Source organism: Crocodylus siamensis, chromosome 1, assembly GCF_052110815.1.
Source record: "Crocodylus siamensis isolate JL-2025a chromosome 1, ASM5211081v1, whole genome shotgun sequence".
NCBI lineage: Eukaryota > Metazoa > Chordata > Crocodylia > Crocodylidae > Crocodylus > Crocodylus siamensis.
In genome coordinates, this window is record NC_143395.1 from 150297242 (window position 1) to 150313866 (window position 16625).

Sequence of the window (16625 nt, forward strand, 5' to 3'; positions counted from 1 at the left end):
ATCCAAAGGGGAATTTACATCCCTGTGAGAAGCAGAACTGGGAACCATAAGAGCAAATGGGTAGTCAGAGAGAAGGGCAAATGTTTCAGTGGTGCAGGGGTTGAACTGTGCAGCTGTCAGAATTTGATAGTGAAACAGTAGGAGAGAGGATTGGAAAAATCAAGAAGGAACAAAGAAATTGGTGAACTGGACATCTCAGAAGGTAGAGGAGGTACAGCAGTGAGTTGAAATTGTAAGTAGTGATAATGAAGGAACAGAATTTTTTTCTGCTTTCATAAGAACATCTAAATTAAAGATGCTACAGAGAGTAACCATATTTTCCACAATTGGTGCCACAAGTGCTCATGGAGCACTAAAATAATTCTCAACATCTGATATTTGACACTTTTCTTTATCTCTTAATCCTAATATTTCCAATATATAAATGGAGCAATAATCCAATAGCATATCAACATTTAAAAAAACCTTAATTTACCATGAATGAAAGCCAACAGGTTGTGTTGCATTGCAAAACGTTAACTCTTTTTCTTTGTTGTAGCATAGAAAATGTCTTCCATAGGACTGCAGGAAAAGATGCTCAGCATCTAAAGCTTTTGGTCCTGATTATATGAACATTTCTTTTTATTTACATTTTCACCTGCAGAGTTTACATACTATTATCCATTATAGCATATGGTCATTGGCACTTACCAAGAATTTTTAATCAGTTATAAAATCTACATATTTAATCAGTTATAATGTAAATTTGATATCATTATTTAAAGGATGAACCCAAGGTTGTTAGACTTTAACAACTACCCTGTTTTATTATTATTATTATTATAAAATTTGTAACATTGCAGTGATATTAAAAGATCAAACATAATGCCTGGGTTATAGAAACTTGAGCTAGACATACAGAGGGCTCGGAAAGTGTAAGCTACTTATACATTTTATGTAGTTTGCTTACAGTACAGAACTCAAATTGGAAGCATAAGTGCTTTTTAATTCAGTACTGTACCAAGTAATTAATGTAAAAATTACAATATGGGATAACTGCTAAGATAAGGTCATTATCCTTTAAGCCCCTTAAGGTAAGTAGGAGGTAGGTTTAAGTATGAATTTAAGTACCTTCCTGAGTTGAGTTGTAAATATTCTCTTTATTTCCAGTTGACTCTTTCTTGACTTTTCTGTATAGTATATATGGCAATCAGGTTAGCTTTTCTTTCTATTTCCTTTCCTTTATAAATAATTCTACCTTCAATTTGATTCATTTCACTAGTAATTATAGCTTGTTTCTTATGTAGTATCTAAAACAGTGTCATTCCTCCTGGAAATGTTTATCATTTTGTTTTGATATTGGTTTTGAAATAGCACATATTGCACTTATTATTTACTTATGTTTCCTTTTTGTTCTGTATTCACACGCTAAGTTTAGCACTGTGTTGTTGTTATTGTTAAAATTATTGAATACATTTTCGCACCAAAATAAATTTAGGAACAAATCCGCTCTTTCACCAAATTAGTGCATTATTGGATTGAAAGTTTTATTTCATTCTGGATTTTTTCCTGTACTCCATTCAATTTGGTTTTATAAGCTTTAAATTTGGGGGACTGGAAAATAAGCTAGTATTTTTACAACTTTAACTAAAACACGATAGGGATAGAAATTCATATTCAATATAATAATTATGGAACTTCAAAATTTGAACCCTTAGGTCTTGAGGAAAAATAAAGGTTCTCTTATGCTGAGTAAATGCAGTAGATGTCATTTGTGGGTCTGTTCCCAGCATGTGACTGGCAGTAATTTCCTTGACCCAGTCTATCTCAGCAATGAGTAGACCATGCCAGGTTACTAAAAATAATAGCACTTCTTCAGTCTGCTTTTTAAATGTTGTTATTGTGTATAATAGAGGAGGTTTCCTGACTATTGCTGCTATTCTGATTCCAAACATTTCTAGTCTGAGAGAGCTCTTTTTCCCTCCCTGAAGTGAAGTTCTTTCTCCTCTTACTCTTTCACCTGCTTCTTCCTGTTATGTTGGTTTAAAAACAAATGTTTGAGAGATCCATTTTCATTGAGTCTTTGATATTTCACAGACTTTGTGTTTGGTGGAGATGCCTCTCTCTTGGACTGAGTTTCAGATCAGGTCTGTCTTCTTTGTTAGCGTTTTGATATCTTTGTATGAAAACAGGCCAGGGGGTTCAGGAAAAGTCTTAGCCATCATCCCTTATAGGTGATAATGATTTCTGCATGTGGCACGACAGGATTTGCTAAGATGCACATTAGCGTAGCACATCCTTCATAGTCATAGTTTCATAGTAGCTATGGTCAGGAGGGACCTGAACAGATCATCTAGCCTGACCCCCTGCCATAGGCAGGAATGAATGCTGGGTTCACAAGACCCCAGACAGGTGATCATCCAACCTCCTCTGAATTTGCCCAAGGTAGGGGCGAGGACCACTTCCCTGGGAAGTTGGTTCCAGATTTTGGCCAACCTAACAATTGCCTTCTGATCTCTAACCTAAACCTATTCTCTATCAGTTTATTACCATTGTTCCTTGTCACCCCAGGTAGTGCTGGGGAGAAAAGGGCTCTACCTATTTGCTGTTGATCTCCCCTGATGAGTTTGTAGGCAGCCACCAGGTCCACCCTCAGCCTCCTCTTGCTGAGGCTGAACAGGTTCAGGTCCCTCAGTCTCTCCTCGTAAGGCCTGTCCCACTGCCCTCTCAACAAGCGGGTGGCCCTTCTCTGAACCCTCTCCAGGCTGGCCATATCCCTTTTAAAGTGCAGCACCCAGTACTGGATGCAGTCATCTGCGGCCTGACCAGTGTCGCATAGAGGGGGAGGATCACCTCTCTGGACCGGCTTGAAATGCATCTGTGGATGCATGACAAAGTATGGCTGGCCTTGCTGGCTGCAGTCTAGCATTGGTGGCTCATGTTCATCTTGGAGTCAATAATGACTCCAAGATCCCTTTCTGCCTCTCTGCTTTCAAGAAGGGAACTCCCCAGCCTGTATGTATGCTGTGGATTCCTTCTCCCAAGGTTCAGCACCCTGCATTTGTCTACGTTGAATCCCATCCTATTCTCATCTGCCCACTTTTGTAGTCTGTCTAAATCTATTTGCAGCCTCTCTTTCCCTTCAAGTGTGTCCACCTTGCCCCACATCTTAGTGTCATCAGCAAACTTGGACAGCGTGCTTTCCACCCCCTTGTCCAAGTCGCTGATGAAGATGTTAAACAGTGCAGGCCCAAGGACCAAGACCTGGGGTACCCCACTGCTCACATCTCACCAGTTTGAGTACAGCCTGTCCACCACTACTCTCTGGGTGCGCCCCATCAGTCAATTTTTTGCCCATCCAACTGTGCAGACATCAGTGCCACAGTCGCTTAATTTATTGATGAGGATGGGGTGAGAGACAGTGTCAAAGGCCTTCTTAAAGTCTAGAAAGACTATGTCCATGGCGACACCATCATCCAAGGATTTAGTCACCTGGTCATAAAAGGCAACCAGGTTGCTCAGGCAGGACCTGCCTTTGACAAACCCATGCTGATTGCCCCTGAGCATGATCTCCCCTGCAGGCCCCCTACAGATGTGCTCCTTGATGATTCTCTCCAAGATCTTCCCGAGCACTGAGGTGAGGCTTACAGGCCTATAGTTACTTGGGTCCTCCTTCCTCCCTTTCTTGAAAATTGGGACCACATTAGCCAGTTTCCAATCCCCCAGCACCTGGCCAGATGACCACAAATGCTCATACAGCTAGGCCAAGGGCTCCACGATTACCCCTGCCAGCTCCCTCAACACTTTTGGGTGGAGGGCATCTGGACCTGCAGATTTAAAAATGTCTAGCCCTTCCAGAAAATCCCTAACTACATCTGTACTGACTGAAGGCCTGACAGAGCTATCCCCAAGATTTGTCCCTACTTCTGGTAGGTGGGATATCCTGGTCCCTCTTCAAGAGGCAAAGAAACTGTTAAAAATATTAGCTTTCTTGTCTGGCGTAGCCACAGGATTACCCTTTGCATCTTGCAGGGGCCCTACATTGCCTAGTTTCTTCTTCTTGCTCCCAATGTACTTGAAAAAGGACTTTTTGTTGTCCTTAATTCTGGATGCTAGCCTGAGTTCCATCTCTGCCTTGGCCTTCCTACACTCACGGGCAGAGGAGGAGTACTCCTCCTTGGTGATAGCTTCTCCCTTCCACTGGTTGTATGCCCCCCTTTTAGTCCTCAGGCATTGCTGAATGCCCTTGCTGTGCCAGGAGGGTTTCTGAGCACTCTTACCCCCCCCTTGCTTCTCTCAGGGACTGTTATCCTTTGCACCTGGAGGATCGCACCATCCCTCGTGGACTCCCATCTCCTACCTTCTGAGCCCTCAGTGCCTCCCCCACTAATCTCTGAAGCGCATTGAAGTTGGCCCTTCTGAAGTCAAGGGCTTTAGCCTTGGTGTAAGCCCTTGACGCCCTGTGTTGGATAGTAAAATCCAGCAGGTGATGATTGCTATAGCCCAGGTGGTCAAGGACCTGCACTCCCCTCACCAAGTCATCCCCCATGGCCAGGACCAGGTCCAGCAAAGTATGACCCCTAGTGGGCCTGTGCACTTCCTGAATAAGGTGAAGGTCCTGTAATATAGCCAAGAACCTACGTGAGCAGTCAGACCTGGTTGTTGGCTCCTCCCAGCAACTGTCTGGGTAGTTTAGGTCACCCATGACTATAACATCCCTTGACCTAACCGCCTCCATAAGCTGACTGGAGAAGTCCTGGTCCAGCTCATCCCCCTTGGTTGGGTGGTCTGTAGTAGACACCCACCGTAAGGTCCCCTAAGTGCCCCCCCCCTTGTAGTTTGACCCATGGCGTCTCTGCCCGATCCTCCTCTACACCGAAGCTAATCCTTGATGATGTAAGGTGCTCTTTGACATAGAGCGCAACCCCTGCCAAACCTTTCCTCTCTGTCCTGTCTCTATAGGGTGTATCCTGAATGCCCGCCACCCAGTCGTAGATAGGGTCCCACCAGGTTTCTGTGAGCCCTACTAAGTCTGGGTTCTTACTCACAATCAGGAGGCACAGTTTCTCCTGCTTACTTCCCATACTACAAGCATTAGTATAGAGGCACCTGAGGCTTCCTGAGGGTTCATGTGCCTTCCTCCCACTCCCAGGACAGCTGTGGCCCCCTGCTCCCTGGACATTGTCACCCTCCATGTTGGTGAAGCATCCTCTCTACTTGAAGTGGCTCCTTCCCCTGGTGCAGCTAGTTTAAAGCCTGCTGTACGAGATCAGCCAACCTAGAGGAAAAGATACGTCTGCTCTTAGGAAAGAGGTGAAGCCCATCCCACCTCAGCATGCCCTCTTTAAAACACAATAGCTCCTCTTCACTGGAAGAGGAATTTCTCCCTGTTGATTCTCACCCCAAGTCACCCAAGCTGGGACTTGAACCTGGGTTTCCCATGTGGTGGGCAGAAACTACCACACAGCCACCAATGCTGAGAGTGTTTTGTTGAACTAAAATATCCTGGAGTGATCTTACTATGATTGATTGTCCTCTGCTGAAGTAGCATATCATTGCAAGCCATAGTCCCTACTTAGGAAGACAGAGGCAAAGAAATCGTTAAATATGTTAGCTTTGTCATCTGGCGTGATGACTAAGTTGCCCATCGTGTCCTGCAGGGGCCCCACATTACCCGGGACCCTCTTTTTACCCCCTATGTATTTGAAGAAGGACTTCTTATTGTCCTTAATCCGGGAAGCTAGTCCTATCTCCATCTCTGCCTTGGCCCTCCTGACTGCCCCCCTACATCCTCGGGCGACTGTAACATAGTCCTTCTTGGTGATGACCCCATCCCTCCATTGGGTGTATGCCTCCCTTTTAGCAAGGAGACATTCCCGGATGCTCCTAGTGAGCCATGGGGGTTTATGTGCCCTCCTGCTCCCTTTGACCCTTGTTGGGATTACCTCCCTTTGGGCATGGAGGATCGTCTCCTTAAGGAGCAACCACTCACCTTCGACATCTGATTCCCTTCCCCTCTGGGTCCTCAGCGCTTCCCCAACGATCCTCCTTAGCTTGTTGAAGTCAGCCCTCCTAAAGTCTAGGGCTGTTGCCTTGCTGCAGCCCTTTGCCACCTTACGCTGGATGGTGAATTCCAGCAAGCGATGATCACTGTCTCCCAGGTGGCCCATCACCCGCAGCCCCCTCACCAGGTCATCACCCGTGGCCAGCACCAGGTCCAACAAGGCGTCTCCCCTGGTGGGGCTGTGCACCTCCTGGGTTAGATGGAGGTCCTGCACTTCCCTATAGGAAGATGGATATTAATTTTTTGTTCCAAGTAACCTCTAATCTTGGAACCTCATCATTTATAAGGTGAGGTGAACATAGCATTTTAGCACAATCAATAATTTTCCTTTTTAAATAATTACCTTCAAGTGTGGTATGTTCAGAAAAAAAATAAAGCCGAAAATTGAATCTATTCTTGAACAAAAATTCCATAAAGTCTGTATCATCAGTGTTAAAAGAAAGCTTATTTCCTAGAATGATTGTGGCCACCCTATATCTGATATCCTGACAAATTTGGTATAAAGAAAAAAAAGACACTGATGTTTTCTCAGAACAATTGTGCTGTTGTTGGAAAACAGGACATTAAGAGAGCACCTGATGAAAATGTACAGGGTATAGTCCATATTTGTATATTTTTACTGCTGCATGATTGGCTAAGCCAAAAATGGTAAAAGTCATGAGACAAAATTATGGCATATATGTGCTTTCCTAGGATGTCTTCCTCCTGCACTTCTGGGAGCATAGCACTTAAATGAACTTCTGAGTTTCTAAGAAGTTTTTCCAGTAGTAAAGTACTAAATGAAAAGACATGTCTGTAAAAGTAAATTAAAATTATTTCTTTCCGTAGGAAAAAACTTTCAGATTATTTTTCTACATATCTCACATTCTGTTACAGATAAGCTGGGACTGTTCTCCAGTGCCTTGAACATTACAGTTTACTCTCACTTTTGCAAATTGGAGGGTCAGGACATAAGATCAGAACCAATGGTAATATGAAGTAGTAGAACGATAGTTCCAGGTTCAGTGAGGGCAGGGAGGGTTGGGATGAGACACAGAGAGCAATACAGCATAATTCCCTTTCCTAAAAAGACAGGCAGTGTTCCTCTTGACAGGTAAAGTGCAGCATTTACCTCAAAGACTATAGAGGAACTTATAGATTGATTCATAGATAATTGGGTCGGAAGAGACCTCAGCAGATCATCAACTCCAACCCCCCCACCCTGGGCAGGAAAGAGCGCTGGTGTCAGATGACCCCAGCTAGGTGCTTGTCCAGTCTCCTCTTGAAGACCCCCAAGGTAGGGGAGAACACCACCTCCCTTGGAAGCCCGTTCCAGATTCTGGCAACCCTTACTGTAAAGAAGTTCTTCCTGATGTCTAATCTGAATCTGCTCTCTGTCAGTTTGTGCCCATTATTTCTAGTAAGTCCAAGGGGTGCCCTGGTAAACAGAGCATCTCCTATTCCTTGCTGTGTCACCCCCCGGCCCCCCTAAATTTGTAGACAGCTGTAAGGTCACCTCTCAGCCGTCACTTGGGAGACGAGCATTCATCTCTAAGAAACCAAAAGGAGTCTGGCAGCCAGAAGACTAGGATAAGGAAATTGACATTTTTTCCAAGGAGCTGACTTATCTCCTTGTAGATGAGGCACCCCAAGGAGTTTTCATAGGCAAAATAACATTTTATGTCCACTGTGTTCATTTCCTGTAAGTATTGCAAGGAACAGAACAAGTACTTGTCATTTCAGATGTACATCCATGGAATGATTCTTCCCCAGTCTTTGCTAAGTTCTGGCCCCTGAAATCAGTATTACAGAATGTGTAATGTAGATACAGTTGATACATGGAAAATGGTTCAGCTAATAAATATTTTTAACTTTCAGTCTCCACAGAAATTATCTATTTTAATACAAGTCCTTTCTCTCCCAACTTGTACTTTCTTTCCCAGTTGGTTTATTTTAAATCTTTTGTATTTATAAATGAATGATTTAGGAACAACTTCTACCCTGTGTACTATCCTAACTGATGCAAGAGACTGAGCTACCTTTATGTTATAAAGCTAAATATTGCGTGAGTTCTGCCTCTGGAATTTGCTCCTTCAGGGATTCTATTATAAACAGCAGGGCACAAATGAAAGGCCACTATTAAATATAGTTTTGTGTTGTTTCAAATAGACCTATAACTTTCACTTTGATTTCAGGCAGGCATGTTGTAACAAATGTAGAAATTAGTAAGATACTTGCAGACATTTTAATGCCATATAATATAAATATAAAATATGCACAATATAGATCAATAATTGTACACAATATAGATCAGTAATCAAAATATATGCAATATAGATCAATAATTTTAAAAAACTATGAATTTAGTATAAGTTACCTCTAAGTTTATATAAACAGATCATACTTCATGACATATACAATAATGAATAAACAACAGTGCCATTTGTCTATGGCATTCACATGAGATTCTTGTTTTTCAGTCATCTCAAGGCAAGGTCTGATTTTAAACGAAGAGCATAAGTGCAAACTCACACCAATTCAACTGTAGAATTGTCTGGAAAAGACCCAAATTATGGGACCTTTCATCCTGAAACAAGTCCTTTCTATACAGTTACCAGTTATATATGTGCTTTAATAAGATCTCTTCCTCCTGGGCTTCTATTTAAAAAGTCAGTTAATTAATCTGGAATATCTTTACTTGTCTCTACTAAATGTACATTTAACTTAACTGTATTAAATCACTGTAAATATACTAATTTCTTAATATTATTGCTATTAGTCTTTCCACACATACACAATTAATTTCACTCTTCTGCTGATAACACTTTTTGGAGTTTGTATTCTTTGCATTCTTGGACTGTGGAAAAATTTTTTGGAAGCAGAAAAGAAAAGTGACTTGTATTAGCGAAGTTGTTTGTTGGATTCAGTGCAGATGAACTTACTCTGTCATATTAAACTTAACTGATCTGAAACTCTGTTGTCTGTATGAGAAGCTTTGCCATCTAACTCGAGATACAAAAAAGATATGTAATATATTTACTGAGCTTTGAATCTGGAAATTTTGCTTCATTATGAGATCATTTCATAGGGGGGTTTTTTTTAATGAAGTTACTATCAAGTCTTAACCCATTCAAAATTGTATGGCAACATCACTTCTTGAATACTTCTAGCAAGTGATATGTTAATTATTTTCCGAGAGATTATTGCAGGTAAAGTCAATTCAGTCATTTTCTGAATCTGGGTTAGAAGCATTAGGTAACTCAGGTAAAGAGCAAATTGCTTGGCAAATTCTTGATAAAAAGAAATAGAGTCATTTAGCTGTGCAACTTCTCAAAGCTTCCAGTTTTTCTCATCCAAACATTATCTTACTTTCTCTCAACAGAGCAGTTAAGGCTTCAGTTACAGTTGTCACACTAGTGTAGGTATGTTCTAAACGTATGATTTTATCAAACCCTCTGTAGGTTCAGAAAGAAATTCAAATTGAATCCACTCTTTTGTTTATACCAGCTGAGGCTCTGAATTTACATGCTTATAACTGGCATTTCTTATACTGCTTCCTTTACAGTGGTCATTTTTATTTGTGTTTTTTTTAAATTTATACATATTTTAATAGTCTCTCTTTCTTGCTAGGGACTCAACTTTACCTGTTCAGTTTAGTGACTGCTGCAATGGAACTGTTGTTTTTCTGGATGTGTAATAAAGTTACAAACGTTCTAAATACCAACCCCTCCTAATCTCCCCCATCGCCAGTTTATTTTTAATTACTAAGTTGTTTTTCATTTATAGATCCAGTGTTGCCAACTCTTACGATTTTGGAGTTGTTCTTAAAGTCTTTGCTTTGGGAATGTAACAAAATTATACACACACACACTATATCTACCTATCTTTTTCTCTTCCTTGTATATGGAAGAGAAAAAGATAGAGTGAGTGAGTGAGTGAGAAAGCTACGTAGTTCACATTCCCGAAGCGTAGACTTTAAGAAAAATGCCAGCAATCATGAGAATTGGCAGTACTGTATATCTAGATCATAAACAATAACAAAAAAGCATTAACATTAGGAAATGTTAAGTTAATGATATTAATCTTGTGATTATATCACATTTATTTATATGTAGCACAGATAATTTTTTTATTTAAGCATGACTGAAAGTTAATGACTTCAGGCTACAATATAAAACCTATTCATAAAAGCTATTTAGGGACCTACATGCCTTTTAAAAATACCAAAATATTTGAAACCATGGTTCCACTCTGATAAGTATATCTTGTTATATACCCTTTTGTTTGAAAAGTGGTTGTCTGTCTAGAACCTTAGGAAACAGTAATTTAATGAAGCACAAGAAGGCATGTAATCTATGCTATACTGTCTTAAAAGTGTTGTCTTATATAAGTCAATAAAACAAATATTTGTTTCTAAAGTTAAAGATGGCTCCAAATATGCACAGGTATCTTTAGCAGGAATATAGCCACGCTTGAGAGTAGAAGTACGCTTAAAATTAGTAAATCCGTTAATAATGCTTTCTTGAGAAATGATATAGAATCCTAGAATCAATGGACCAGAAGGGATCTGTAAGATCATCAAGTCCAATACCTTGCCATGGGCAGGAGGTTATTGGGCTCAGATGAGCTCAAGGAAGTGCTTGCCCCGCCTCCTCTTCAACACCTCCAAGGATGGTAACTGTACCACCTCTGCTGGAAACATGTTCCAAATTCTAGATACCCTTATGGAAAATAAGTTTTTCCTTATGTCCAACCTACATTTTCCTCAATTACCTTGTGTCCATTGGTCCTCATCCTCCCAGGGCGTGCCTTTCTGAAGAGTTGCTCCCCTAGATATTGGTGTTCACCCTTGACATACTTGTAGGTGGCTGTCAAGCCACCTCTCAGTCCTCTCTTGCTTAGACTGAACAAACCCAGTTCCCAGATCCTCTCCTCATAGGGTCTATCCTCCAGGCCCCTAATTATACAGGTAAATGGGTTGATAAGCATTTCAGTATTAAGACCACGGAAACCAAATGAAGCTTATCTGGGGAAATTAAACCTTCAGAATAAAAGGGCAAATATTAAATTGGAAGAGTTGTATGGAAAATGATATTTTCAGACTCTGAGATTCTTATAATAAAGGAATGTTCATGAGTTTTGCAGAGAGAAAACCAAATCAGGTTTACACAAGAATTCACATTGGCAAATCTAATGCTAGGAACTGCCTCAAAAAGAATTTGGCAAATAACTTGAAGCACCAGGTAAGACATCTGTGGAATTTTTTATTGAAACTTAGATAACAAAATAGCTGAGGTATGTATATTTCTATTAAAACAGCTCCCATTAAACTTACATAGTCTATAGGGAAAGGGATTTCAATTTCCACCACTTAGCATATTAAATAGAAATATGAGGTATTAAATAGTAATGTAAAAGAGATGTATTTAATTTGGCAATATATTTTAGCATTTCCCATGGGTTTTTTATGTATTTTTTCATGTGAATGCGTTAACTTGAAAAACAGTAATGAATGCAAGGTGTTCAACAGGCTTTGGTGGCTAAAATCCAAATTCTGTTTTCCCCCAAAAAGGAAAAACAAAACTGCCCCAAAAAGTCACTGAGGAGAGAGATCTACCTCACAAGGCCATTAAATCTGTATGAGCATTCTGAATTTCCCAGGAGGATCAGGGTTTACACCATCTGTCCCTTAAGGCACTTACACGCATGCACGGAGGCTGCTCCGACATGCTATAAATCCAGTGCTGGAGTACAGAAATGAATGTGCTCCAGTATCACATCAGCATCTCTGCACTGAAAAATGATGACAGGGTGCTTTGAACTAAAGCTTGTTGAACAAGCTTTAGTTCAAAGCACCCCACTGGCATTTTTTCAGCACAGGGACACTGATGCAGTTGATGCTCAGGAGCTTTTTATTAGTACATCTCCTTCCCCTTTGAAGCATCTACAAATGCCATTTGTCCATATCCTGTGTAAAGTTTTCTTGGTAACTACTTGATTGATTCCAATGGAATGAGTCACACTTCAACTTAAGCATGTGGATGCAGTAGCAGTGACTAAAATTGTAGCGACTGGTATAAAATTACTGTTTCTTCTAAGCTTGCTTTAGTGTTAAAACAAAAAGTCATTAGATCTTCAGTTCAGTTGATTTATGCAGGCCAAAATTGTAAAGTATAAAAGCCTACACCTGTGAAATTCTCCTAAACCTGTAGTTTTCAGTAAATATGAGCATCCTAGTAAATATGAGTGTTAAAGTTCTTTAAAGAAAAAATCCCAGGGAAAAATCAGAAATTCTGCTGTCAACTAGGCAACCAAACAAGCAAGTACAAAATATGTTTAGGACAATAAAATGGGAAAAACACAAAGAGCTGTCAACATGTAAACTCAGATTTTATTTTTAAAAATAGATATTAAAAGAGATTTTAAAACATTGGTACTTGAAAGTGTGGAAATAGAATATAAATAAAATTACTTTTCACAAACCCCTTGAATCATGAGGGTGAAGTTGCACATTACACTTAAACCATACTAAATCTGTGGACTGTTAAGCAGTGGTAAAGTTAGAAGATGCTGTGAGCAGTCGCACATTAACGATTAATACCCTTTCTTGTTTGCACAGCTCTGACTTGCCACTAGAGGGCTGGCAAGCAGAGACATGGCTAAGAGCCGGGGTACTTTTTGCTTTGGGGTAGGAAACAGGGTGGGAGAGGTATATCTTGGAGTGCTGTAAGATTGTAAATTGCTCATTTTATCTCCGTGGAGCTGAAGTTACCCTAATACAAGTTAGGTAGCATGGCCAGAGTTAACCCTCGCCTGAACTGGCATGGGGAAGGGGCTGTGGCTGCACAGCCGCAACAAGGATCGGGCCTCTTGCAGCTCCTCCACCGTCCATCTCTGGCGCACCAACATCTTACAAGTTCATGTTGTTGGTGTTTTTGGCACTCTAACCAAAGACACTGCCCACCCCTGGTCTAAGCATAACTAATATCACCCTCAGACTGCTTGAGTTGGCAGAACCTAGAAATCCAAAGGGTGGTGTATGAATGCAAAAGTGAAGTAGTTTGAAACATTTTTCAATGTCAATTTGTATTGACAGTGAAAGGTTTGTGCTTGATGGGACTAAGAAGATGGAGGTACATTGTTTCTAGAATGGAAAGGGTTGCATTTGATAGGAATGATTGGAGAAAGAATGCTACACAAAGAAAAAGGGATATTCACAGAGAAATAAATGCCTAGTGGATATGGACATGGCTTTTTCTCTGTTCCCCATTGCTACATTTTTGGCAGCCAAACTTTACCTCTATTCTCACCCTTAGGGTGCATCCAGATGAGTGTACATGTGCAGTATGCAGCACTGCAGACCTGTCTGCAGCACTGCACACTGCACATGACACACATGCAGGCATTACTATGCAGTGGAGGATTTTGACACAGGGAGATCCTGGTGGCGAAAAAATGGGGTGGTGCACATGGTGACAGCATGTGCTGCCCAGAACTGAAGCCTGGCTGGTTGGAGCTGCACTCCAGCTGCTGGCCAGGCTCCCTGCTTCCAAATCACTGGCACCAGAGCCCGGGGAGGCCCCCAAGACCCCATCTCCCTCACCCCACCCAGAGCAACTTGCCACATGCCACAACTATGTGCCATTGCTGTTTGTCCTCGGTAAAATACCCTTATAGTTTGCTCTACCTCAAGTCTTCCAATTACTCTGCACATCCTTCCCTGCCTTGGTTTCCTTTTACCATGGTCTCCCTTTGTTTTTGTTATCCTTGTACAGTAAAATCCCTGTTATCTGGCATGAGTGGGGAATGCCAGATGCTGGCTATCTGAGGCGGGTGGGTGGCAAGAGCTGCATGTGAAGCGGTGGCAGCACAGGGTGGTGGCAGCAGCCACTGTGTACAAACTTCCCCCCCCAACCCCGTCCAGAAAAATTCCAGTGAATAGAGTATTCTGGCTTGCAGAGTGCTGGATAACAGGGATTTTACTGTACATCTTTCAGGACCCCTGGGAGAACCTCAAGAGAACTGGAGTCCAGCTTCCTATGTAATAGCCTGTGAGGTGCCTGCTGCAGTCTCCCACTCCTCTGCATTCATGTCAGCACATTATAAATCCTGAATCATGGGAGCCTTGGCAGAGGGGAATACTTGTCATGGAGCTCATAGGATTAATGTATAGTTTATGGTTCATTTTTCCTTGAACTTCTTAACACTACTTTTTCCCGTGTGTTGGGAATGAGAGGAAAATGATTCTGTCTGTGTAGCTGAGAAATAATCCTCCACTCCCTGATATTCTAGAGGGAACAAAGAGTATGAATGCAGATTTTGCCATTAGTTGTCTACCTAAAAAGGTGTGTGAACATTCAATTTAACAAAATCCATACAAACAACATATTTTAGATGGTAGAGAGGTTCACTCTGATATGGTGGCACCTGGCTCCATGGATGTATCTGAAAGTTGATAAATGTTTCCATATTTAGTTTCCCATCTTATGTATCTGCTGAGAGGTAGCCTGCCTCTGCTCATAAAAAATATATTGCTACACTTTCCCTGCTTTTTTCACTTGGATATTTCATTCCTCGTTCTGTTTTTTAAATGAATGTTCTTTTTACTCATCTGGACCCTTGGAGTGATTTAGTTGATTAGAGTAGAGTTCTACTGTAAATTACCATGAAAAAAAAATTAACTGTAATTTTTGTTCTCAAAAGATACTAATTACAGTAGATCCCAATGTTCCTCACAGATTTAGGGATTTATTTTTATTTCTTCTCTTCTACTCTTTCACTTGAAAAAACTTGATTGTGAAAACTAGGCTGATTCATCAGTACATAGACATATACCAAGCCTGCTTAAGTGCCTTAAGTACTTGAAATGTTAAACACAGTTTCTGCCAGTCACATGGAGGAAGCACAGGCCAGGAATGGAGATCTTTTTACCTCTATCACCCCTGAATACAAAAATTACAGTTAAGGTGACATTCGTTACCAGTTCAGTCACTCCAGGGGAGGCATTCACTTTGAAGATCTTAGGCATTTTTATCAAACGTGTAAGTGATTTGCTGACTTTGACAAATTATTTTGGTCATCTAGGAAGAACAAGCATGGCTGTGAAATCTGTCGCTGTAAGAAATGCCCAGAACTACCTTGTGGTAAGATCTGTCCAATGGGCTTCCAGCAGAACAATCATGGTTGTCTTATCTGCAAGTGCAGAGGTAGGTGTGAATGCATTACCTCCCTAACTATTTTGTTTTCAAAGGAGTTAAATGCCAGGAGAAATGAAGAATACTATCCAGTATCAATACAACCTGTAACTTGATAGCTCATATGATAAAAGTCATTTTTATAATCCATATTTAGTAGAGCTGTTTATCATTACTAGTATGTACTTTTAATCATTAGTAGTATTTATTTTAATGTTAGTCCGGTAATAATACTCATTCCCAATGCTTTGGTGATATCTTAGAACCCACATTCATATTACATTGAGAAGTCACTAGAGTCAGTTCGTTAACTTCAGTAGAAGCTGGATTATGCCATTAATGAACAACTGCTTAAACTTAAAAGAATGGATTGAATTTCTCTTGTTGCTTTTATTTAAATATAGAGTTAGAATTTAACACAGATTTTTCATCACTAACCTATTCTTATAAATATTTACTTAAATTCTACTTTGGGATAAATTAATACCTCAGTAATCTGTCTGTAGTTGGCATCTGGTTCAAGGGCTCTTTTTTAGATTATATCTGAGAGTCTTGAATTGGGCTTTGAATTGATGAGCAGAAATAGATAAGCAGAAGGTTGGTAAAATGCAGTCCATAGCCAAGCAGGTCAGAAAATCAAAAGTAACTTTATTGGAATTCACTTGAGTTTTGGCTATGCAAATGGCTATTGTATACCTCAAGTTCCACGTTATATTATAAAGTAAATAACTTGCACATGTGCATTAGGACAGGCAGAAAATTCAGCCATCAAAATTGTTTAAAAGTGTTGTTATTTCTTTTCAAGTGCACAGTTTAGGAGCTAATCTTAAATTTTCTAACTCTATACCAAATTTAAAGATGGCATATCCAGGTATAAGTTATGGATCACTAAGTGGATGCAAATGAATGTAAATAGGTAAGTGAGTCTGAATTTAAGAGAAATTAAGAATGAAGGAGTCTAGACGGAGGCAAATTTATGCTGATATGACAGAAATGGGTGCAAAATAAACTTAAGGAATGACCTTCTCTCTCTAGTGTTTTATACTCTTTTCCTTCTACATCCATCTCTTCTGCCTTTTCAGCATATGAGTTCCATGATTTTAGGGTCTGGACAAACAAAAAGTTTGAATATGAAATGTTTAAAAAGTGACCTAGTCCCCTTTCAAAAAGACTCAAATCAGACATTTTTTTTTTCTGAAAACCATCCTAGCCCAGCCCAAATCAGTGGAAGATTTAGCCCTGATGAATAAAGGTTGAACTGTTTTCAAATATGCTGAAATAAAAGTATTTCTGTACACAGACTTAGGCATTTGTACAGACTTAGACTCTTACTAGAAAATGTAAGCTGTTGGAACCACTATATAAGTATACATGACTGAAGAAGCCTAAATTGTTTAGTATATTCAGGG

General features: G+C 40.4%; 1 protein-coding gene across 3 annotated transcripts in view; it reads left to right on the forward strand.

Annotated features, from left to right (window-relative positions):
* The window catches only part of CRIM1 (cysteine rich transmembrane BMP regulator 1), a 396377-nt gene that overhangs the window by 320707 nt on the left and 59045 nt on the right, over positions 1-16625 (forward strand). For all 3 annotated transcript variants that reach the window (XM_090045237.1, XM_090045229.1, XM_090045246.1), the window contains one exon: positions 15107-15228. In XM_090045237.1, the coding sequence (XP_089901363.1) occupies positions 15107-15228 (122 nt within the window). The remainder of the gene's footprint in view (positions 1-15106; positions 15229-16625) is intronic.